Consider the following 27,069-nt stretch of genomic DNA (forward strand, 5'->3'; position numbering starts at 1 on the left):
ATCTCTCCCAAAAAAACATTGCTCCACTACGGCTAATTAATGCTGCAGTGGTATGAAATGCGACTTCGGTTTATAAAGGTTTTGCCAATGAGGTTATGAGCACATAATGCTTAAGTTGATTGTTTAAAGTAGATACTGTTTCTATTATATGACTGACGGATAAAATTGGTGTGTGAGTAAGCAAGTATATTTAACTAACGGAAGGTAGATTTGTGGTTTCGTAGCAGCTCGCTTTATTCTAAAATGGTGAAAATTAGTGCAATACTGGCAATATATTCAGTCAATCAAGTTCTAGTACTGGAAACTTCAAAGCTCTTTAAACACCTGCTCAGTGGATATGAGAACGGAAGTAACAAGGTTATTAGTGGCAATATTATTTCAGAGTGAGTGCAGCTTTTAATAAAGGAAACCAGCTATATCACAGTGTCTTTTTAGTGCAATAGCAAAAAGCACAGCTCCAGAATTCGGTCTAGAATAAATCGAACATTTTGTAGTATCTGGCGTGCAAGAGTCAAGATACTAGCTTTTAAAACTTGGTGTAGGCCTGAATATTGGGAAGTGTAGTCTCCAGATGTCAAATACTGAAGCGACACGTCTAGTCTAACTTGTGCCAGAACTGCATTTTTAATTTGACTATAGGATTTTTAACAAAGTTCGAATCACACCTTTACAGGTACGGTACTCCGAAATAGCTTTCGTTATCCGCTTAAGTGTGTCACGTAAGATTCTTCGGCTTTACATACTCGAGCTCATTGGTTGTGACCCTAGAAAACATATGTTTTTCTGAATTTGTTGTAAGTTGTGCAAACATTTGTTAATTATCCTTCAATGACTGTCATTTAGCATACATGTGAAAGACAAACAAAGTTTAGAGTAAGATATTCTGTACACGTAAAGCACTGAAAAGTGGAAACACATTATTCCACATTTGCAAACCATTTTGTGAAACAGAATCACCACCCTACAAGCAAAAAAAACGTCATAAGTAGTAATAATACTTTGTAGACAGCTAATGTCCACCTACCACAACGCAAAAAAAAAAAGATCCACTGCACTAACTTTAAGCACAAGATATGCCATCCTTCTTACTTGCACAAATTATTTTTTAAGGTTGTAATGTACATCTAAAATTTCAAAGGTTTTGCCTACTTGTTATTCCCAATAAATCTGCGATTACAGTCCAAAGATTCCCAACTATATCTCGATTACAATATTTTTATCCTCAGAATACCACAAACTCACTGTGTCATCAGTTTCTCACACCCCATTTGTGAGAACGTAGACCATTTAACCGAAGATAACAAACTGATTTGAATTTCACCGACTATCCGCTACAGTGTGGCCGCGCACATAATTTGAAAAGATAGGCCGATGTCGGTAGACGGCGGAATCCACTGATAACTGCGACCTCAGCACGGGTGCACCGCAGGAAGACTAGCGTAACTTAGGCGGATCTACAGAAGTTCGAGGACTGGTGCAAAGGCTAGTGGCTCCTCAAAAAGAAATCTCCACTTTCATACTTTCAAGCGAGCAACGATTTCTTTCTCAGCGAAAATAACTGGCGAAACTCTGTCCGTTTACATCAACTGAAGCCTTGACTCTAGATCTGCTGTCCAACACTGCGAGATAAGTAAACAAGCAAATAATTTGCTGTGCCTGCACTTGCGCAGCTAATCAACGCACTGTTACGTGGGATTGTTTCTTTAATGATTACATGAACTACAAGTGCGCGGAAAGGAACACGCGAGTGAAAGTTGGAATGCAGCATTTCGGGCTGAAAGCAGCGATAAGCGCATCAGTCATGGCGCGCGGGCCCGCCTCCCACCCACTAGACAGCGGCGGGACGGCCAACGCAACGGCTGGCCTTCTGCTGTTTGTGCGCGCAGCGCCGCCGCGACGCTCAAGGCCACCAACGAGCTCAGCAAAGGCGCGCGAGAAATTGTGCCGTCCCGCTTCTCTGTCTACATTGCACTTGACCGTAAACGACACCCAACTACATTTCAGACAATTTTCCCTTCCACAGTATAATCTGCGTTCTAATATCAGAGCAATTCGAAGCCCGCTTCCCGCCAGGAAGATGTCTCTGAAATAGATACGAATTACGGCAAGAACAGCTGCGAGACAATACAGGCTGTCCTTCAGGCCTACTACAAGGTGCAGTCATTAAAGTTGTAATCATCGCCGCGAAAAAGAAATAAGTGACGGAATTAATCCTTTGTTCGTTACCAGACATATGTCTGAACTGGTAATGACTGAAACCCCTTTTCACATTACCGTAGCACGCCGCTAGAGTAACCACAACAAAATGGTACAACGCATCTTCACTTGCGTAGGCCCTGATATGCACTTTATCGAAGTATTACGGCGAGGGAAAAAGATAACAAACATACTGAACAATGCTTACAACTTATTTACTACGGAGCACTCTAGCAAGTCTACCAAGCAGCCGGTCAAAGAAAATATTCGAATTCCAGGAGGTAAACTTCGGAGATTTACTTTCAATACAAAAAGGCTGCCATTGGACAAACGTCAATTCCTGTCAGTAGTATAATTCGTAACCATAAAGGGCGAGAGGTAGAATATGTTCTCTTTACGAAGTCTATTAGTATAAAAAAGGACACAGCTATTAAAATCAAAATTCACTATTAGATTTTTTTATATTGTGTTGAACCGCGATACAGTGCTGTTGTTGATATGACTGTAGGGTAGACAACTTTCAGGAGTGTAGTATGGACTGAAACGAGAAAATTATCCAGTAAACATAGACACTAAAATTCATATCCTAATAGCTATGAGCACATGTTCTGTTTCGTTACTATGAAACACATCTCTACTGATGCAAGCTCTTTCGTTTCCATATTTTTGGAAGAGGTAGTATGGACCAAAACAAGAAAGAAAGTCTGGTAAATACGGGGTCTAAAACGTTTATCTTAAGAGCTATAGGCACTTGTTCAGTAGAAGAGATGTTTCATAGTACTGAAGATCAACAAGTCCTCGTAATTCTTAAGGTACATATTTTACAGCCCTTGTTTACAAGACTTTTTGTCCTGTTTTGGCCCGTGTTACCACGTTTGAAAGTTGCCTACCCTACTGTCTTAGCAACAACAGTACCAGTACATGCATTCCACGGTCAGTGGTATTAGAACAGTTTTCGCTTGTAACTTCGACTAAGTCGTTTCTGGCCCAGAGTCCCCTACTCTTCTCCATCATCCCCGAAATTTTGTAACATTATCACGGATTCATCCTTCACCATGGAATTTACGGTACAAGATACGTAGGGTTGCGCAGATGTGGATATTCGCGATAATAACATATCTACGGATAAAAGCTTGTGCTGCTGCTTATGTGCGCTGATATATTCTCAGTAACGATAAGGGTTAAAACAATAGTTTCAGTACTGCGACTTCATTTTGTATAATTTAAAAGTCTTCCAGCGCAAAATACTTTATTTCATAACCGGTTTCGATCTACATGAACTTCAACACACACATCTAGAAAAGGCAAAAGTATGTGCAAGTCGGTAGTTATTTCAACGGGCGCATTACATTCATATACAACAATACTGGACGTACCTTCATGTAATGATATGAGAAGCAGCAGAAGTTGATATTGGAGACCAACCCTGCCTTGGTACAGTACAGCAGAAAGTAGTTATGATGGATTGAAAACTACCGGTAAAAAATATGTACCCAAAAAAGACTTAAAACAGCATGATAAACAATAACAAATATTAATTCCTACAGGCTACTGTTTTAAATTAGTATAACCCTCCCAATAATAATCATATTCTCTTTTACCTTTTCTAGATGAATCTGATGATAATTTTAGTCGAAACCGGTTATATTAAAAACAAAAAAATCTATAAATTTTCTGGATTCTATCAATGTCATTATGTCAAATTTAACTATTAACATTTACGTCTATTTGCATTACATATCATCGATGATAGTGTAATGGAGTGCCATTGAAATGGCTTCAAACCGCAGTGTACTGGAAACATTAGACTGAGCCAAGTGTAGCATCTTAACATGATTCAACCCTATGGCAAATTAACTTACATTTGTTAAATGGAATATATGAGCAAATTTAAAACATGTGACAACTTTATTTGATTTCCCAGTGCTGAGGAAATGAATCTGCGAAAATTTCACGTAATGCACGTCATTAATTACGACAGAACTTCCGCTCCGTGTCAGGAGTATTGCATTAAAATGTGTCATTAGTCAGTTACAAGGTACGACTTCAAAAGGACGAAAATTTAGGCCCAGGCAATCCTACCATTTGAGCTCAGGCGGCGTATGACCGAACTGATTGAAGTGGTTCAACAATTTTAATATCCGTGGATAAAAGACTTACAGATTGAAATCCACATCCCCTTCCCGCGCAGATCTCTTTACGATGAGTGAATGCTATCCTCCTTTAAAACTACAAGGACCATTTCTTTAGGACGCTAGACAGAAAAGTTAATAAGCTCCAATAAGTGGCCTTTTATTTTCTATTCTGACGTCTATAATCGACCTCTGGAAGCGTGCCAAGAGCAAACGCGAAGACGAATCGGTATCTGACAAAGCGAAATAAGTAAAGAACATTTTTAATTCTTCCATATGCAAAGCTGGTAGCCCCGCTTTACGCAGAAATAAGTCTGAGAGTCCGAAGAGTAGCAGCAAACAATATACTTACCTAACTCGTGTGAACAGCAGCTTACTCGACGAAAAAATATCAGCAGAAGCAGCTGCTAGCTTACAGCTAAATATAATGCAGGTAATCCACTAAAGTTAAGTCACACATATTTTATTCAGCACTTCCTCTTGCAAATAAAAAGTTATACAAAAGTGTGAATGGAAGACGTACCGGTATTGTAATTAAAAAAATGTTGCCGAAAGTACTCAGCATTGAACAAGGAAAACAAAAAGTTATCTTGTGAAAATATTATCAAATGTGCCTTGTACGTTTGTCAAATCGGCAATGATGAAATGGAAGAAGCGTATTACTTGAAAAACTGAATTTCTATAAGCTCTGCAGATATAGGACACACTATAAGTAATGAACAACAAAATATCGAGAGCACAGTCATGAAATTAGTGCAAATAATAACTCGCGGGTAAAAGAATGATTTACAGTGAGAAGTATTAATAAGATATTTCACTTTTTTGAAATTACCAAGAAGAAATTTATGAAAAAAAAGAACTTTGGGTGAAGCCGGTGCTTTAAGGCTCTATAGGTTCATTTTCAGTACTTAGCACATATCACCTTGAGTGTTTTTTTTTTTTTTTTTTTTTTTTTTAAGGTTGTGTAATAGATATTCTAAATGCAAACAGCAGTACCACATATATACATAATTAACCCATCAAGCTTTTTCAACATTTGTTGACATCTCATTGGTATACAAATAAACGTCAAGCATATTAAATTTTTTAATGAATGGTATTGGCTTTCTGCAAGCATGTTATTTAAAAAATCAGCCATCGTAAGTGTGTGTTTCTTTGCTTATGTATCAAAATCAATATCACTTTAATTAGACTACACAAACATTTAGGATATTCTGAACATTGACACTGACAACACGTTTATGCTCGTAGGTTTGTAAAAAAACTTTGACTTCACAAAATTTAGATACCAGATACCCAAATGCAATAGATATTTTGAATTTACCCACTATGCATGAACTACAATTGCCCGTGAAATATGCTGGGCACTGCCAATTTATTCTAGTGGTAAACTTCCTACGCATCCATAAAATGATTTCATTATACCAAAAGGAATGGTAGGGAATGGAGTTGAAAAGGAATAAAATATGAGTATATATATATATATACATATGAATTTATTTTGTCAAAAATAAAATTATTTATAAAAAAGGTTTTCACAATAATTATCTTCACTTTAACATCACATTTCGGTCACACATTTTCATCATATGCTTATTGCTCGATGAAATGAAGTATAAAATGGTATTTAAAAATCTTTGTATTTACAAAAGCTTAAATTGCCGCAGGTCACTTTGGGAATATGAGGATTCAGATAGCAGATCCAAAATAAACTTCTAAAAAGGCACGTTGCATTATTGGAAAGACATTGAGTTATCATTTATATCTCTTCAGCTAAATATGAAGCTCGACCATAAGAAAGCTAATGTCGGCACAAAATTTGCAAACATTCACAAGATACAAAATATGACTTCTTGAAAACTTTGAAAAACTGTCTGGTAGCATCAAAGCTTAGCATACCTTCACACTGAATACAAACAAAATCACATCACATTACCTAGCACTTAATACAAAGAACTTTCATGACCTTGACCGGTCGTGACTAGATGCAGAACTTGCCTTGGTTCGAGAAATAAAGTGTCTGTATCAAAGCGGGACTTTAGTTACGCAAAGCAATGAACGTCCCGATTTTACATTACAGATTAGGAATGCTTATGAACTCCGAATTTACTATTTGTAAACAAACAGCTTAGTCTATTCACAGTTCATTATTAATACTATATGATTACTCACTCACGGAGTATACACTGGCTTGGAAGAAACTTAACGCATTCTCCCAGATGCTGCTCGGCCACGCATTCCCGTTGCTCTTGCGCAAGCGAGGCTGGCCGCACTCATACACACTCACAGCCAAACAGCTGGCCGACCCATCCCACAGCCGATCGCTCGCACGAGCGCATACACCCACATTCGCACTTAAAACTGCGAGCCACCTCCCTCACGGTCACACGCATGCGCAACCCACCCACTCAACATGTAAACAAATTGCACGACACACTGACTGTGGGAAGTCGGATCAGCTTGTCAAACAGCGACAGGCGTAGTCATCCGTATCTTCTGTCGACCCGTATGACGAAGTGCAGACTCAAAAAATAATATTGAGGATGCGTCGTTCAGAAATGCGAAGATACCATTATTTGGCAGCCGCTGTGCACGTGATCCATAACCTGTTCTTTTAGATGGCACACCTGCTCCTTCAACTTATGGACGACACTGCCTAGCTCGCTATTTTCTCCTTTCAGCTGCTTTACTTTCTCTTCCAACCTCGAGATGCGTTCGAGTTTTCTTCGGCGACACTTTGAAGCAGCTATCCTATTACGTTGCCTCTTCCTCTCCAGCTTGATCTTCTCTTGACATTCCATGTTGATGGGCGACAGAGGCGGGGAGGAGCCTAGGCTAGGTACAGTCTGTGGCTCGTCCTTGACCACCACTTCCGGAGGTGACATAACAACACCATACGATGACAGGCGAGGGAACGTCGTCTGCTGAATCACATGGCCTCCGCCGCCGCCCGCGTGGCTTTCAAGCGTAGTGTAAGTAACACCATTGCTCGAAGTGACAGGGACATCGAGACCCGCGCTCATTTGGCTCGAGTCACTGGTGTGCAACTCGTTCAGCGCGTCGACGAAACCTCGCGCATACATTTCCTGCTCCTCCGTGACCGTTGGCGGGAAGAGAATCTGGGACGGGGTTGGCGTGGGCGCCGTAGTCACCAGGCCGCTCTGCGCGATGATCAGTTTCTCCAGCTCGGGAGACCCGATCTTCAGGAGATTCAGATCCGGCGAAGACAGGACTGGCGGTCCACCAACCATCCCGTTCGTCACAGACGCGTTGAACCGTGGCCTCTTTGCATTAGATGCTGACCGCACGCTGTTCAAGTCGAGTGTCAGGCTACGTTTCAGGTGGTTGACATCGCCCAGCCTTTGCTGGTACGCCGCAGCCTCTTCATAGAACGTCGTCTCCATCCTGGGAACGGCGCAGTTGCGAACCATCTACCGCCTTCCACCGAACGACAACAACTGAGCGTGACTCACCGCTCGCACTTGCAGGACTACTGACGTCGCGCTACGATCAATACAACACTGGCGCCGTACGAGAACGGCCGCTACACAACACGCGAAACTACTAACGCACGTCTTCTCCTCAGACTTGCCAACAAGCATATGCCATACAGACAGGTCTCAGGCCTTATAAAAGTGACTCATGCGTTCTATTTTTAGGATGACGTCATTCCACGTATGCCATTGGCCAGTGATGACCGAATGCTTCTTTCTCATTGGTCGTGTCCCCACTCAGTATAGTGGCTGCCCGCTGGCTGCGCGCATGCGTACAGAGAGGCCAGTGCAAGTACCGCCCGATTTTCGCGTTAAAATCGAATGATTGAAATCTGCAGTGCAAATCCAAATATTGGAATATTCGGTATATCACGTGTTTGACTTCCACGCGCCAGACAATTAAATGTACTGTCTGTTTCAGCAGTGAGAATTAAAAAATATTATAATCGTATATTTACGGATGCTGACATTGTGAAGCGACGCGTTGTTTTAGTGACTGTGTAATGTAAAAAAGACCTAGAATATAAGAGTAGATTCAAGTGTATTGGCCATTCTACGATAGTTCTTCACGTTGCAGACGTTTATGCCCAGAAAACAGCATCAGCGTTCCGTTTAGGTTATGAGTGCCGTTATACCGATACGTCAAAAATAAATAAATAAATAAATAAATTACACATTCCGACATGTAACTTGTTGCTACATTTTCATTTTCGTGATACAAATTTTGTACACGTATATTAACGGTGCATTCTTTCACATAATTCGACAAGACAGCAATGTGGAACTTAATTTGCTAAATAGTGTCCTGCTTGTCAAAATTAACTTGGACCAACAATTCGTGTCTCTGTCGCTGCAAAAATCTAACTTTATGATTCCACAATCGTTTTATCCAGTAAAGTATTAGTTGTACCTTGCAGCTTAACTACTGTGGTGTAAGTTATGTAAAATTTTGAGCTATAAACATCCAAGAAGTCACCTGACTATGGCTGCAGGAACAACAGCTTAACATTAAATAGTCATGCAGTCACAAGTATTTTCAACACCCTCCTGCAAATTGGCCAACTACAGCAACACAATAAACTATAGACATGGAAATTATGAAGTGTAATTCTACTAAATTATCTGAATAAATACAAACAAGATAATTGTCATTGTTCTTCCAAAATATGTTATAGTATTCACTGTCACTTAAGCGGTTTTTAAAAGAATAAAATCACTGATGAATGTAGAAAAGAACCACAGCTTAAGTCTATTACTTTGTTTCAGTACACATATTTCCAAATTATACCGCAGACCTACTGTTTGCAACGATTGACAGAGAGATTCAGTTTAGGTCATTCCTTACCCAGAAAGTTCTGCAGACTTTATAACAGCTGTTTTGTGTGTAAGTGTGTGTGTATGTGTGCTTATTTGTTCTTTCCTTCAGTTGTCAGGACATTACTGAAAGGTGTCCTTCAGCTTGAAAATTGGTATTAAGACATTTAAACTTGATTCAGTATATTACTAAACATTATTTGCTTATTTCCCTTATCAAGTTGTAAGTACCTGTTAAATTTGTGAGTTACTTATCATGCATAAAGCAAACTGTTTATATAAGATCAGGCCTAACAAATTTCTTTGAAGCAAACAGCCTCAGAGTATGTAGGGAAAAATCTGTACAGTGTAAGGTGTCATAAAGACTATCTACAGTACAGGTAGTAGAACCATCAGTTTCAACTTCATTATTTCTTGTATTCATATGTAGATCATCTCATCATTTTCTGTCAACAAGTGAAAATATTTTGATTTCAGGTTAAATCTTATTACGTGCATCTCAATACATAGCCCACCTTGCAAAATCACAGCATTTCAATTCACTTAGATATTACTAGCCTTCGACATGTCTGTTGCAAGAGCTGAAGAAATAATTGTAATGGTGATATATATAGTTTATGATTTCTCATCACAAAACACTTAAAAAAACGTCTAGAATGAAACTGAAAAATTGGGACATGTCATGATTGCATTTCTTGAAATTCCTTGGTGTGGCTGTAGTCTCTACAGAGTAGATGGTATCAAGGACTAATAAAACAGTAGTCTCTGAACAGTATTATGCACTCATAGAAATTTTATATCATAATCATACCAGAACAATTCTTGTTTTTCCTTATAGGACAAGCAAATAAGAGAAACCAATTTGCAAAACTGAGCCAGTAAAAGCTAACTGATGTGCATGTCTCCAAATCACCTTGTCTGAGAGAAACATTTTTATGTGAGTTTCTTATCAAAAGACATTGGCCCATTTCATATTTCACTCTTCTGACAAGGATTATTAATTATATTTTATGTCCAATTGAGATTTTTGAAATTGCATTTTGCTGTGACCATGTACAATGTTCAAGACAAACTGTTAAAACAGAAGCAGTAACCTGTGAAACACAGGTCTTGCATGTAGCAGTTTAAGAATTGTATTTGCAACACAACAATTATGGTTTAACATCCTGCCAAAGATAATATCATTAGAGATGGAATGTCTTGGGCTAGACCAACAAGGAAACTGGCTGCATCATTTTCACAGGAATTACTGAGGTGTTTGGCACAAGTGATTTATGGAAACTACAGAAAACCTGAAGCCAGATAATGATTTTAACCCTACTTCTCACAAATTTGTAGTGAAAAATCACAGCACTGCCTCAATCAGTATGACAACACAACAATGACGATGGCAAAGTCGTGCAGGTGCAAGTAAAAATAATGATTTTTTTTCTTTTGCTCTGCTCTTATATATGACTAATAAGATTATGAAGGAAAATGTATAAAGGTAACCAGCAATAAACAAACTACAGTTACATGAACAGCTCACCGAATTGATTCTTCATTCAGAAATGACTGTACTGTCTTTTTTTGTGCTCCTCAACGGCTTCATGTTAGTTTATTTGAGCAATGTTCATGTTTGAGAATTATGTTAACAGTTGGGAGAAAATTTAGCAACTCACTATACAAGTTTTAGAAACGATCGCCTATTAATTTTTATTGAATTTTATGTCTGTGTGTTTTGTAAGATTCAGTGGGGTGTACTGAAGTTAATATATTGTAGTCATATCAACATTCTGGGTAAAAAATCCTATTTTCCCATTTTGGTTTGAAATTTCCAAGTTAATAAAAGGAACACTCACACAAAACCTTCATTCTCCTGTTGGAGCCCAAATACCTTCCTAGTTAAGATACACATAGCTCTGTGACGACAGTCGCTATATTGGCTCATACATCACTGGATAAAGCTGACAGGTTGTATAGTATTCTTTAATATATCTATTCTGGGTGTGAGTCATAGCAGAGCTAGTGTTCTGAAAGACACTATTAGTCGTAGTCCTGCATTAAAAATCGAGTCCATAGTTATACTACACAGACACACACAGTAAATGTTTCAAATATTTTGAAACCCATAAATTTTCCGGTACTGTACCCATCCACATAATAAATGAAAATGATGTTAAACCAAGTAGAATAGAATACTGAAAAGTTTTGTGTCTTTATAATCAATTCAGTTAAATATATACCAAGTACTAACCAAAAAAGACTTGTTAAAGAATCATGTGTAAAAAGCATCATCCATTAAAACGAAAGAGAGATGATCACATTTTGTTTTCCCTTCGTATTCACAAATGTCAAACTGACCAAAGCTCATAGCAGCTTTATCACAGCTGGGAAACAACACAGGACTAGAAATGAAAGTAAAAAAAGTGTGTCTGTTGTGACAGCTAATTAAATTTTACTGTCACAGCTGCTTCTTTTCTACACTCAGAAATAGACATTTGCCGACAGCTACTCACACCTTTTCCTCAATCTCATTTATCTTCTCCTTTCGTGTTTTCTTTTATGATTTTCCCATTTTGTTCTATTTTCATTAATTTTACTGCCTAATTTACAAGTGTTCAATTCATTCCTAGTGCCACTGTTTCTAATTATATCCAATCAACTACTTACTTTCACTATAAGAAATTACACTTAGCTGGCTAAATTCAACTTTATCACTTATTATGTTAGAAAAGTGTGATTTCAATCCTATCTTCTAGCTGTACCAGTTTTACATGCACCTATTGACTTGTCTGTTGCTTGACCTTATGTTCAATATATTACAGGATTTTAACTTACATTCAATAAGTTAAACAGGTTCACAAAGAATTCTCTGCAGAGTAAAATTCGTTAACTTTCTGCTAACAACAGTTAACACGTTACAGTTATTGAGTAAACACCTAATGGTGCATTAAAATTAATATCATTGGGAGTTGACCAATGTACTCCAAACAACATGGACAAATCCAAAGATCTGCAAAGACTACATATGTGAACTAATTTCACCAGTTATGAAACACACACTTCATATTAATTTTATTTCAAAAGGGTTTATTAGTAACTTATTATGTTAATTGTGCAGATTGCAAAACTAAAGAATATGTGGTAGCATTAAGAAAACCTATGGTGATGTGACACATTACGAAATATTCTTGGCCTCTTACACAGGTGTGAACTATAAAAGTAGTAATTTGCTGACTGGTCAGGCACTTTGATGCTGGTAAAAACCAGTACAAGACAGGAAACAAAGTAAATGCCAAATACTTAGTGCCAGAGATAATAAGAGTGTGTGGTGAAAAATACTTGGCCAGGCACCAAAAAGCTTTATTTTAGAGCAAAAATCAATTACTTATTGACATGGTCCCCCTTTATATTAATTCATTCAATCCTTTTTTTTCATCTACAAAGTATTATTCAAAATAATATAATTTCTTTGTCTTGATGAAAGATAACTTCCCCCCTTTTCCAATCTTGATTTATTATTGTATATTTTTCATTCACTCTGTGGGTGTAGAATACTTGCACAGTGATTACCAGCCATTGTTTTGCAGTTTGCATGGTAATTAGTAAGAAGAATCACTTTTGCATTCAAGAAAGACCAATATATCCTTCTCAGCAGATGAAATCGACTTTGCCTTGTAGTAGCAATGGTGTCCATGTTCTGCCTACTGTTGTATCTCTTATGCTTTTGTTACGAATTCAACAAATGCAATACCCACTTTGTGCATTCAACAAATGCAATACCCACATTTCAAAGAGCTTTCTTGTACATAATTCTTCATGTAAAATGTACTGTACTCTTTCTTCATATACCCACAATGCCATATATCATATACTTTTCACCATCATTCACCCAGTATTGTACTGGCAGTTTCTCGATGTTTCCATCTATGATTGCAGATTTGGGACATAATTCACATATGCCCTGCAGAGAAGTAAAATTATGTCTTTATTAAACTGTTGTTTCCTTTACTTTTGGAAATGAAGCAAGAGGCTCACTATTATCAGATTTGCATGAAAGTTGGTAAGAAACTGCGCAACAAGAAAAATATTGTGACGGCATAAAATTTTTATCAAAAGGATAGTTGCTACTCACCATACAGCGGAGATGCTGAGTGGCAGATAGGCACAACAAAAAGACCTTGTTGGCTGAAAGCTTATTTTGTGACAGTCTTTTTGTTATGCCTATCTGCAGCTCAGCATTTCTGCAATATGGTAAATAGCAACTATCCTTTTCATAATGTTGTTACATTCCATCCCAGATTTTCCAGTGCGATTGCATAAAAGTTTTTATTGAAAAATATTCACATGTCAGCTACTTTTAAAAGCTAAATAAACAGAACTGTTCAGTAGATCAAATCAAGACCTAACATTTTTGTGTAACATCACCTGACATAATGAAATTCAAAGTACAAATATATCAAGGCCATTTCTATAATACATCAACAAATTTTCACATTACCCTCACAATGTTACTGTGATTTGTATGTAATGAATTACATGTCATCCTTCATGTCTTCCACTGGCAGCTTCTTGTACTAAGAACAGTTTGCTGGGACATTAAACTCTAGACTGATGTAACAAGAAATTCATGTTCTACAAGCAGTTAGATTATTTCACTCTGTTATTACAAACTACGATATCATTTCTACAACATAATAACAGTGCAACATTAATGTTACAGGAAACATCTACATTTTTCATCATCCTATGCTTTACATGCTTACTCATACCTTTAATTTTTCTCACTTCTTCCCTACGAGCATGTGAGAATAAGTTCTTTAACCTGGAAGTTTAAGTGTCATTTCGCACATCATAATGTCATTCGCGTATATATCATCATAATTATGGGTGAGTGCAGCTATTTTATTTCATTTTTAAAGATTGCTTGAAGATAGTCATGCACGGAAATCTCTTTAAAATGGAGAATTATTAGAATGGCAGTAAGACCCGAAGGGCAGCCGTGGCTTTGCAGAAGGGTGGCATTTTGGAAAATCTGATGTGTTTGCCTTGAGCAAGATCATATTGTGTCTTAGAAAGGCAACAGCAATAACACAGTCATTTGCATAATTATTAGCAGCATATTTTTGCTCTTTTCTGGTCACTTTTAAAAATAGCTAAAATTTTAAAACCCAATAACACTGATCTTAAGATTTTCTGGTTAAGAGCAACAGAAAAAAATAGATTTTCTTGTAATGAGCATAATCAAATGGCCTTGCATGGCTTTTTCTGATTACAAATAACCTATGGACTTCTCCTACAAATAGTTAATGCAAGCTCCTTCAACGACAGTACTGTGCTGCTAACACTATCAAAAAATTACTGTGAAATATATGCCAAATAAAGCAATATTACGGAGAATTTTAACAGAGAAGTTGTGTCCTACATTACAACTTCACATTTCTGTGAGGCATGACCCACAAAACCTAAACACTCATACAATCTCTTAAGTGATAAAACACTTGAGCATTGCCGATAATACCATTCAAGCTGCTGGTAGCTCATACTATCTTAAACTCAGACATTCCACTTCAAGAAAGAAACTTCCACATGGGAAAAATATATTAAAAACAAAGATTCCGAGACTTACCAAGCGGGAAAGCGCCGGTAGATAGGCACAATGAATAAAACACACAAACACACACACAGAATTTCGAGCTTTCGCAACCGGCGGCTGCTTCGTCAGGAAAGAGGGAAGGAAAAGGAAAGAAGAAAGGATGTGGGTTTTAAGGGAGAGGGTAAGGAGTCATTCCAATCCCGGGAGCGGAAAGACTTACCTTAGGGGGAAAAAAGGATAGGTATATACTCGCGCGCACGCGCGCACACACACACACACACACACACACACACACACACACACACACACACACACACACACACATATCCATACATACATACATACATACACAGACACAAGCCAGATATATATAAAAGGAAAGATGAAAGGATGTGGGTTTTAAGGGAGAAGGTAAGGAGTCATTCCAATCCCGTGACCGGAAAGACTTACCTTAGGGGGAAAAAAGGATAGGTATATACTCGCGCGCACGCGCGCACACACACACACACACACACACACACTCGCGCATATCCATCCATACAGACACAGAAATATGTCTGCTTGTGTCTGTGTATGTATGGATTGATATGTGTGTGTGTGTGTGTGTGTGTGTGTGTGTGTGTGTGTGTGTGTGCGCGAGTATATACCTATCCTTTTTTCCCCCTAAGGTAAGTCCATCCATACATACACATACACAGAAATATGTCTGCTTGTGTCTGTGTATGTATGGATGGATGTGTGTGTGTGTGTGTGTGTGTGTGTGTGTGTGTGTGTGTGTGCGCAACTATATACCTATCCTTTTTTCCCCCTAAGGTAAGTCTTTCCGCTCCCGGGATTTGAATGACTCCTTACCCTCTCCCTTAAAACACACATCCTTTCATCTTTCCTTTTCCTTCCCTCTTTCCTGATGAAGCAGCCGCCAGTTGCGAAAGCTCAAATTCTGTGTATGTGTTTGTGTGTTTTATTCATTGTGCCTATCTACCGGCGCTTTCCTGCTTGGTAAGTATTGGAATCTTTGTTTTTAATATATATATATAACTGCTGAGTAGGCAGACTTCGAGTTTTGCTAAGTTCCTTGTTTAGGTGCTGTCAACCACTCAATGTGGCAATTGTATGGTGAGTTATTACCTTTGGTAGGATTAAAAACAACAACTACCAGTGCGAGCACACGTATAGACACTCCGCCCCGCCCCCCCCCCCCACCTCACCCCACACACACAGAGGGTGGAGGGGGGGGAAAGAGAGAGAGAGAGAGAGAGAGAGAGAGAGAGAGAGAGAGAGAGAGAGAGAGAGAGAGTAGGAGAGAGAGAGAGAGAGCGAGAGAGAGAGATAGAGAGAGGATCAGTGTATCCTCCATGTGCTCAGAAGATATTTCAACTCATATAATTAATATGCACAGGTTTTATCATTATTACAGTGATAATCAGTCAGTTGTCGAAACTTCCTGGCAGATTAAAACTTTGTTCCAGACTGGGACTCAAATTTGGGACATTTGTCTTTCGCAGGCAAGTACTCTACCAACTGTGCTATCCGAACAAAATTAATAGCTTTATTTCCACCAGTACCTCATTTCCTACCTTCCACACTTCACATAAGTTCTCCTGAAAAACAAGAGCATCACTCCTGGAAGAGAGGATATTGCAGAGACATGGCCTGGTCACAGCCTAGGGATACAGAATTTCCCAGAATGAATTTTCACTCTGCAGCAGAGAGTGGTTTGCAGATTAAAACTGTATGTCAGACTGGGACTCGAAACTGGGACCTTTGCCTTTTGCATTCAAAAGAGGTAGAGCACTTCCTTACAAAAGGCAAATTGCCTTGATACAAGTCCCAATCAGCACATGGTTTTAATCTACCAGGAAGTTTCATATCAGCACACACTACACTGCACAGTGAAAGTTCATTGTGGTAGTTAGTTGTTTCTTGTATAAAAAGGTATGCTTCAGTTGCCAAATATACTGCAGACACACTGCTTAGATACAGATAAACATTGTTATGCAGCTTCAGTTCCCTATTCTCCATCTCACCTTAAATGAGTGTTTACTTAACTTGCTTCTCTTCCTGTGTCTTATTTTCTGATTGGCTTTCTCAAACCGAATGTTTAATTTTGTTATGCCTATAAATTCTGCCCATTTCCCTTTTATTTTTCTACATGTTACTTATGCTTGTCTTCTAATTGAAGATTTTCACCATTATTTTGAGTGATAGCAAGACTTAATGGTTTATCCCCCCCCCTCTCTCTCCCTCTCTCTCTGTCACAGCTTCTAATTGGTGCTATGTCTGCCTCTGTCAATGGTCTTTTCATCTCATAGGCTTCCAGCCATCTTTATTCTACCTTTCTCATCTTATATACTTAGGAATATTTACGACTTTAATCAGTCTTCATTCAAACCCACAGAGTGGTATTGTTCAAGTGTGGATGAATTTCAGAACTGATATGTATTGGATGAATCCTTTTTCGAGCTAGAGTTCATGTACACGTGCAGTACCTGTACAGCTACATTGTGTTAGCTGAATACACTGTGCTGGGACTGCAGAGATGGTATGTATGGCTGCTTTCACAGGTGGTCCTACTTATGGTGGACTAAAGCAAGCCTTTGACGAGACTGAAGTATGGTGTGCTGCTGCAATTTCAGCAAGGCATTTTATTTTCCCATGACTAAGAACCAACTATTCACCTGAATGAAAAGCAACTGCCAATCTGTCAGAGTTGGTCACCCAGTTGTTGAGCTTAAAACATTTGATTTCAATTGCTCCTTCACAACCACTGCCATCTGAAGCGTTTCCCATAACACCAGCTTCCCTGAATTACATAGATGGGAGTTTTACTTGCAACATATTGTTTGTTCCCATAATCCTCTTGGCCTGGATCTCTTCTAGCCCACTGTCCTACATCCACCTTCTACCCTGTCCCGCGACCCTCACTTAACTCAGCTTGCACCAACTCCATCTTCCCCATAGTCTCTCCTTATCACTGCATGCTGCATGAACTCACTGGTGCTGGCACCTGTGTCACTTAGTTATTCCATACACCTGCTATGATTCACTCCCATCTTCCATCCTGTGCACCTGCTCTGTCTGTCATAGTCACCAGGCATCCTTCTCTACCTCTCTGTCTCTCTTACTCCGCATCTCATTTCTTACTCCGTCCACTCCATCTGACAGAAACTCTCACCCTGGCAAGGTGCAGAACTGCAGTCCCAGCACAGGATATTCAGCGGGCACATTGTAGCTGAACAGGTGTGTATGTTTATTCTAGCTCGAAAAAGCTATCAAAGATTTCAGTCATGTTTTGTGCCTGTTGACAACTCAATGCTTCTACTAGCAAGTAAGTTGTTACTTTTACACTTTACACACACCTTATCACTGTGAACCACTGAAATGACATGTATTTTACCAACAAAATTAGCTTTTCTTTTATAATACTTTTTGTATTTCATAGAAATTACAATCATTTGTTCACTCTGTTGTCACAAATGTATTTCTAGAAAAATATGAAGCTCATAATATGAGTTGAATTGTCTATAATCCATCACAAATTAAAACGTAATATAAATTATACAAAGTAATTTTGCTCTGACAAGACTTATGTTGTGATTCCACTCTTCTCTGAAATATAGTTATCACTTTTCTAATAAATTTTTTCTTGTTAACAGACAGGCCTCAATTGCTTTCTTAGCATTTCATGGAATTTGCCTCCATGCTTTAATCAAAGTAACCTGCAACAGAAATTCAAGTATTTAAAAAATTTTAAAGGTGAAACATTTCTCCAAATAACACTGTCTAGATTGCTTGACTGTTAAGCAACACAAACAGTATCCTCACAGATGCTTACAGCGATTGCAAACTTATTTCAGGAACGAATTTCATATATTTGTATGTTCAAATGAATGTCACAGATGAAAGTAACAGTAACACTATTATATCAAAGATTTTTGTAAGTTGATGCAACATAAACTCAGTGATAACACAAAACTAAAAAGTTGTAGATGTAATGACTCCCCAAATACAGTGAAAGAGCATCTTGTTTAATAAAATAGGAGAAGTCTGAAGAAAAGCACAATGGCTGAAACATAGAGCAGATAAGATAAACAAGGTACAAAAGAACACAAGAATGAACAGAGTGCAGCAGGAAAATATGTAAGCTGAGGAGAATTAATAAATACTTAAAATCTTACATAGAGTTATTTCATTCAGCTTGTAGTGGCAGTCAGGAACATCACTGACAAATTCTTTGATTAGTGCGGAGGTGGGGATTGACATCCTTTATTGATGCTAGTCATTATTTTAATTCCTACTGGCTGTAACTGGCAAAAGAACCTGTACAATGATCTAGTACTGTTCCTGCAATGGCTGGTGATGGCTCAGACAACAAAAAGTGTTAACTGCCTTCAGCATACTGCTGTGCATGATGGGTTAGCCTTGCAAATGGCTATCAGCTAGTAGGATGGGATCTGAAGAAAAACTCTTTTGTGATTCATATTGGCAGGCCGCTTCACACTCTCAGTCCGCTCTTGTTCCTTTTTTTAAAGATAATACACTGCCTTGGTAGTGCACAAGTTTGTTGGAATTGTATAGGATTTCCATTCTCATTATGATGCTCTGCCACTGCTGACTTGCTGCATTATCCAAGCTTTATGTGTCTCTCATGTTACGTTAGGTGTGTGCTGATTAATGTATGATACTAGCTGCCCGATTAAATAAAATTATAAAAGATCTGAATGCAACACTAACTCAATATCATGTTCACCAAAAGTTGCAGAAATATGACAGTGTGATTAGATACCCAGAAAAGTTTCATTGGAGAAAGTGTAAACGAAAGTTCATGAACAGTGTCAACAATCTGAATGGCTTCCTCAGTGAATCAATTTCATTCGCACATTCACCAACTGGTAATTTGGAAGTAAATTATTCTGCAATATGATAACTGTGTGGCTCATTGTTGGCCAAATACTGTAATTCCTAATGGGAAGAAAGATTGTGATATCTCTAAGTAAAGTACAGAACAATTATTGAAGAGGAGCTGGCTAATGACAATACTGATTTGAGAAGGTATTTATTTACTTTTTTTAAACCCAAGTACATGCTGAGATGAATGTTTATGATAACTGAAAACTGTGCATCAGGATGAAATTTAAACATACAGTTCTTACTTGTCATAAATGCTCATCTTGGTGTATATTCTACAATAAGATAAAACTATTTAGAAATAGGTGTGGCATATGATAAAGCATATACAATTAATTCATTTTGAAATGTAGGAAGCAGTAATGTGAAGAAAAAAAGAATGAAGAAAATAAATACGTTTACAATACAAAGTGAGATTCAAAAGTAAGGACTGACTGTTACAAATTATGACGGTCTACAAGATTAACCTGCGTGGCAGTATGCATGCACAAGTCCTCAATGTACAAGTGCTACTGCTTTTTCTTTACTCAACAGCATTGTAAAGCAGTTGCAATAAATTAACAATATGGCCAGACAGTAATTATGGTCAGTTGTCCAATTTCTAACTGTGACTCATGCTGCAACCTGAAATGTCCAGATAATGTGGAATATTTCATGCACACTACTCATTTTCACTAGATGTTGTGATCAATCATGGGCATGGTAGTTTCCTTCATCTGAAACTTCTCTGATGTCATTTGACATCTAAATGGCCATTCTACACAATATCCCACACATTTTGCACATGCTCCTCCACAGTTTGAATCTCTAGTGAAATCACACTCTTGTGATACACTTACAGACTTGTGTGACCAACAATCACCACCACACACATCACTTCAAAAGTTTTCTAAATATAATTTCTCAAATCTGAGGTAAAACTTGATTGCAGTATTGTGGGACATTTCCTGATAGCAACAGACACAAATTACAGCAATGAAAAACATTTTTCACTCCTCACCCTCACAACAGACTCCAAGCTGTTGGTGAATTAACAACTGCTCAGCAACACCGTCAGAATATAGTATCTGCAAGTGCTCAGATATGGTGCTAGTGGTCAAGCAATGGAAAAATTAATTAAAAAATAAATAAAAACATTCTCAGAACTTTCTGACAGACTACATCCCAGCTCTGTTAAAGCATATGGGAAAGGAAGGAAGGAAGGAAGATTGAGTTTAATGTCCCTTCGACATTGACATCATTAGAGATGGAGCACAAGCTCGGACTGTGTCAAGGATGGGGAAGGAAATTAGCTGTGCCCTTTCAAGAAACAATCGTGGCATTTGCCTGGAGTGATTTAGGGAAATCATGGTAAAACAAAATCTGGATGGCCAGACTCGGGTTTGAACCATCGTTCTACTGAATGTGAGTCCAGTGTGCTAACCACTGCACCACCTTGCTCGGGAAAAACATGTGTTATGTCAGAAAATGCCAAATGAATTCAAATGATTTGTTTTTTTCTTGCAGTATGTATGATCTTTTCTCACAAATATCTCACAGGCACATTTTTCATCATTTTTGTAAATATTACTGTTTATTTACTTTTAGTTAAACACTTATCAACATAGACAGAACTAGTAGTTCTTAAATTACAATAATTTTGTGATTAACAACTGGATGATTCACATGTTAGACTATGCCATTATTCAAAGTCCGCTTATTTTACAGTTAACTCATCATTTTCAGCAGTCAATCTGTTCTGAGCATACATCTCTTTGACTTACACATAATCATGATTACTAAGTGATTGGTGGTGTTGTGTGTTTTATAAACAGCTATGAAGCTCTACCTAACTGTTACGGATAAAATAGCTGCTTATACCAGTTCAATATGTGCTCACAGCTTTCTCTCTTCCATAATGATGTATGGATAAGAAGCAGAATGTGGCAATATTTTCACAATGCACACTGGCTGGCTACAGTACTCTTCCCTCAATCACAGGGCCACAGAGTACATGAATGGACGTGTCTTTCCATTACATCATTTTTTTTTAAAGACACATAACTAATGCTTTGCAATCCCATTAGACTCATTGATGGATCACTGGATATAATTATGCATTTATCTAGCCAGGTTGCTGGCTCTGTGATAAGGTCATGTGGAAAAATGCTCACGGCATATTTAGGGTTTGGTACAGGCTGCCATTGCCTTGCTTGTCATTCAGCCAATATTCACAGCTAGCTCTTCAGTGTATCTATTGACAATGACCCTACATTATGTGGTTTCCTCCTAGAATGTGATTTGGACTTTGTTGTCTCATACCAACAGTGTTTGCCTAGCAGAGGGATTTGCCTTTCTGTCTAATGTGGGACTCTGTTTGATCACTGTTCAACTGAGTGATGTGTTTTTGGTGAATGAACTGATAGTATACGGATGCACTGAGAGCATGGTTTGTAACCAAATATTTCCTAGTCAAATCTACAAACTGTGTACTGCAACATGGATGTGTGAGTTATTCAACAAACTTCAGAGAACTGAGCTGACCATGAAGTAGCCACAAGCAGAAGTCTTTTGTTTTGTGTAACTCCAGAATAGTCAGGAACCATTACTTTCTATGATTTAATTGAAAATTATTGTGCTTAATAAAATCTGTGTTGTTGAAAAAGCAGACTGACAACAGCATCTGCTGTTTTCTCATATCTTCCTCTGAAGTACCAGAATTACCTGTTCGGAGCTCGTAACTCCACATCCACTAGCCAGATTTACTGCAGCCAAATGACAACCACCTAAGTTTCTCCCGCCTGCCTCTGACTTTCTCATCACCTTCTATAGTAGTACTGTAGATATCTGGAGGGAGTGCATTTACTCACAACTAAAACCAGCTCAAATGTAGTAGGAAACATAACTTTTGATTTCAAAAGCAAAGCACCCATTATATAAATAAAGATAAAATGAAAAAAAACATACACTAGAGCAAAAGTTTTCATTTATTAACAAATCACAAATTTTCTGCGGAGAATAAGGTTTTATTCTTGAGACTATAAGCTAAGAACTTACCTCAAATAATTCAATTTACTTCAGTGTTATGCTGATAATTTGAACATCATCATATGGCTTATCAGTCATGGGGTTTGTTTTGACAGTACTGATGTTCTGAACCACTTCCATACCTTTAACTACACGTCCAAATATTGTATGTTTATTATCCAACCAAGGCTGTATAAATAAATAAGTAAATAACATAACATCCTGGACTTTCCATTATTTCATAAATAAAGTAAATAATTTTAGTCATATTGTATTAAGGAATATTAATTCAAGAAAGTATTTCCGTCATCCATAGATTTTAAGAAATAGAGGAAAATCAGGCTGAACATTACCCATGAAGGTTGTACTAATGCCACCAGAGTAATACAGAACAATTGTACTTAACGTAATCTGACAACTGGAGAAATGGGCAGTCAGTGGCTGTTGATAATATACATACTAAGATATTATGGGATGACTGAGATTTTGAAACATTACATAAAGACTGTAAAAATCTTTGTTAAACTAACTTTTTATCTATCTTTCTTACCTACGGTCACTCAGGTGTTTACACACACACACACACACACACACACACACACACACACACACAAAAAGGTCTTTGTAATCTATGTATAAAATTAATTTTGAATAAAATAAATAGACAAGTTTTACAATTATAAACTACAAATACAGATAGATGATCAATTATAAAAACTGGATAATCCAGGAATACACTCTAATAGTATCCTTTTAATTTTGGGAGGGCACAAAATCTTAAATGGTTTCTAACCCCCCCATGAACCATGGACCTTGCCGTTGGTGGGGAGGCTTGCGTGCCTCAACGATACAGATAACCGTAGCATAGGTGCAACCACAACGGAGGGGTATCTGTTGAGAGGCCAGCCAAACGTGTGGTTCCTGAAGAGGGGCAGCAGCCTTTTCAGTAGTTGCAGGGGCAACAGTCTGGATGATTCACTGATCTGGTCTTGTAACATTAACCAAAACGGCCTTGCTGTTGTGGTATTCCGGAGGTAAAATAGTCCCCCATTCGGATCTCCGGGCAGGGACTACTCAAGAGGACGTCGTTATCAGGAGAAAGAAAACTGCCATTCTACGGATCGGAGCGTGGAATGTCAGATCCCTTAATCGGGCAGGTAGATTAGAAAATTTAAAATGGGAAATGGATTGGTTAAAGTTAGATATAGTGGGAGTTAGTGAAGTTCGGTGGCAGGAGGAACAAAACTTTTTGGTCAGGTGAATACAGGGTTATAAATACAAAATGAAATAGGGGTAATGCAGGAGTAGGTTTAATAATGAATAAAAAAATAGGAGTGCGAGTAAGCTATTAACAGCATAGTGAACGTACTATAGTGACCAATATAGACACAAAGCCCACGCCCACTACAGTAGTACAAATTTATATGCCAACTAGCTCTGCAGATGACGAAGAAATTGAAGAAATGTATGATGAGGTAAAAGAAATTATTCAGGTAGTGAAGGGAGACGAAAATTTAATAGTCATGGGTGACTGGAATTCAACAGTAGGAAAAGAGAGATAAGGTAACATAGTAGTTGAATATGGATTGGGGCTAAGAAATGAAAGAGGAAGCCGTCTGGTAGAATTTTGCACAGAGCATAACTTAATCATAACTAACACTTGGTTCAAGAATCATAAAAGAAGGTTGTATACATGGAAGAATCCTGGAGATACTAAAAGGTATCAGATAGATTATATAATGGTAAGACAGAGATTTAGGAACCAGGTTTTAAATTGTAGCACAATTCCATGGGCAGATGTGGACTCTGACCACAATCTATTGGTTATGAACTGTAGATTAAAACTGAAGAAATTGCAAGAAGGTTGGAATTTAAGGAGATGGGACCTGGATAAACTGACTAAACCAGCGGTTGTACAGAGTTTCAGGGAGAGCATAAGGGAACAATTGACAGGAATTGGGGAAGAAAATACAGTAGAAGACGAATGGGTAGCTCTGAGGGATGAAGTAGTCAAGTCAGCAGAGGATCAAGTAGGTAAAAAGACAAGGGCTAGTAGAAATCCTTGGGTAACTGAAGAAATATTGAATTTAATTGATGAAAGGAGAAAATATAAGGAGAAAATATAAAAATTAAGCAGGCAAAAGGGAATACAACCGTCTCAAAAATGAGATCAACAGGAAATGAAAAATGGCTAAGCAGGGATGGCTAGAGGACAAATGTAAGGATGTAGAGGCTTATCTCACTAGGGGTAAGGTAGATACAGCCTACAGGAAAATTAAAGAGACCTTTGGAGAAAAGAGAACCACTTGTATGAATATAAAGAGCTCAGATGGAAACCCAATTCAAAGCAAAGAGGGGAAAGCAGAAAGGTGGAAGAAGTATATAGAGGGCGATGTACTTCAGGACAATATTATGGAAATGGAAGAGGATGTAGATGAAGATGTAATGGGAGATACGATACTGCGTGAAGAGTTTGACAGAGCACTGAAAGACCTGAGTCAAAATGAGGCCCCGGGAGTAGACAACAATCCATTAGAACTACTGACGGCCTTGGGAGAGCCAGTCCTGACAAAACTCTACCATCTGGTGAGCAAGATGTACGAGACAGGCGAAATACCCTCAGACTTCAAGAAGAATATAATAATTCCAATCCCAAAGAAAGCAGGTGTTGACAGATTCGAAAATTACCGAACTATCAGTTTCATAAGTCACAGCTGCAAAATACTAACACGAATTATTTACAGACGAATGGAAAAACTGGTAGAAGCTGGCCTCGGGGAAGATCAGTTTGTATTCCGTAGAAATGTTGGAACACGTGAGGCAATACTGACCTTACGACTTATCTTAGAAGAAAGATTAAGGAAGGACAAACCTACGTTTCTGGCATTTGTAGACTTAGAGAAAGCTTTTGACAATGTTGTCTGGAATACTCTCTTTCAAATACTAAAGGTGGCAGGGGTAAACTACAGGGAGCAAAATGCTATGTACAATTTGTACAGAAACCGGATGGCAGTTATAAGAGTCGAGGGGCATGAAAGGGAAGCAGTGGTTGGGAAGGGAGTGACAGGGTTGTAGCCTATCCCCGATGTTATTCCAACTGTATATTGAGCAAGCAGTAAAGGAAACAAAAGAAAAATTTGGAGAAGGTATTAAAATCCAGGGAGAAGAAATAAAAACTTGGAGGTTCGTCGATGACATTGTAATTCTGTCAGAGATAGCAAAGGACTTGGAAGAGCAGTTGAATGGACTGGACAGTGCCTTGAAAGGAGGGTATAAGATGAACATCAACAAAAGCAAAACGAGGATAATGGAATGTAGTCAAATTAAGTTGGGTGATGCTGAAGGAACTAGATTAGGAAATGAGACACTTAAAGTAGTAAAGGAGTTTTGCTATTTGGCATGCAATGTAACTGATGATGGTCGAAATAGAGAGGATATAAAATGTAGACTGGCAATGGCAAGGAAAGCGTTTCTGAAGAAGAGAAATTTGTTAACATCGAGTATAGATTTAAGTGTCAGGAAGTTGTTTCTGAAAGTATTTGTATGGAGTGTAGCCATGTATGGAAGTGAAGCATTGACAATAAATAGTTTGGACAAGAAGAGAATAGAATCTTTTGAAATGTGGTGCTACAGAAGAATGTTGAAGATTAGGTGGGTAGATCATGTAGCTAATGAGGAGGTATTGAATAGGATTGGGGAGAAAAGAAGTTTGTGGCACAACTTGACTAGAAGAAAGAATCGGTTGGTAGGACATGTCCTGAGGCATCAAGGGATCACAAATGTAGCATTGGAGGGCAGCGTGGAGGGTAAAAATCGTAGGGGGAGACCAAGAGATGAATACACTAAACAGATTCAGAAGGATGTAGGTTGCAGTAGGTACTGCACAGGATAGGTTAGCATGGAGAGCTGCATCAAACCAGTCTCAGGACTGAAGACCACAACAACAACAACAACAACAACTTTCATTTCATCATCAGCTAAAATAGATGCCAAATTATAGGATTACACCTTGTCATAATATGAGGTCACTTAAAATAAGACATACCAAAATTTAATATGATGCATGTGCTGCATACTGTTAGGCCATATTCTCTCTAAAATATAACTTTCAGAAATAATTTTAGTTTACATTATTTTCTATGTACATACAACATTATGAGAGCTAAAAATAAACTTTTATAAGACAAGCAAAGAAGGGAAGGCAGAAAGGTGGAAGGAGTATATAGAAGGTTTATACAAGGGCGATGTACTTGAGGACAATATTATGGAAATAGAAGAGGATGTAGATGAAGACGAAATGGGAGATACGATACTGCGTGAAGAGTTTGACAGAGCACTGAAAGACCTGAGTCGAAACAAGGCCCCCGGAGTAGACAACATTCCATTAGAACTATTGACGGCCTTGGGAGAGCCAGTCATGACAAAACTCTACCAGCTGGTG

General features: G+C 38.2%; 2 protein-coding genes across 4 annotated transcripts in view; both read right to left on the reverse strand.

Annotated features, from left to right (window-relative positions):
- Positions 1-5,807: 5,807 nt before the first annotated feature.
- Positions 5,808-7,974, reverse strand: LOC126272505 (transcription factor Jun). The gene has a single exon (XM_049975398.1). The coding sequence runs from the start codon at positions 7,757-7,759 to the stop codon at positions 6,881-6,883; it is 879 nt and encodes a 292-aa protein (XP_049831355.1). The 5' UTR covers positions 7,760-7,974; the 3' UTR covers positions 5,808-6,880.
- A 10,150-nt stretch (positions 7,975-18,124) lies between these two features.
- The window catches only part of LOC126271957 (peptidylprolyl isomerase domain and WD repeat-containing protein 1), a 103,658-nt gene continuing 94,713 nt past the window's right edge, over positions 18,125-27,069 (reverse strand). For all 3 annotated transcript variants that reach the window (XM_049974400.1, XM_049974396.1, XM_049974399.1), the window contains exons 14-15: positions 22,659-22,817; positions 18,125-18,433 (exon numbers count right to left, since the gene is read on the reverse strand). In XM_049974400.1, the coding sequence (XP_049830357.1) occupies positions 22,674-22,817 (144 nt within the window). In that variant the 3' untranslated portion in view covers positions 18,125-18,433; positions 22,659-22,673. The remainder of the gene's footprint in view (positions 18,434-22,658; positions 22,818-27,069) is intronic.

Source organism: Schistocerca gregaria, chromosome 5 (genome assembly GCF_023897955.1).
Source record: "Schistocerca gregaria isolate iqSchGreg1 chromosome 5, iqSchGreg1.2, whole genome shotgun sequence".
NCBI lineage: Eukaryota > Metazoa > Arthropoda > Insecta > Orthoptera > Acrididae > Schistocerca > Schistocerca gregaria.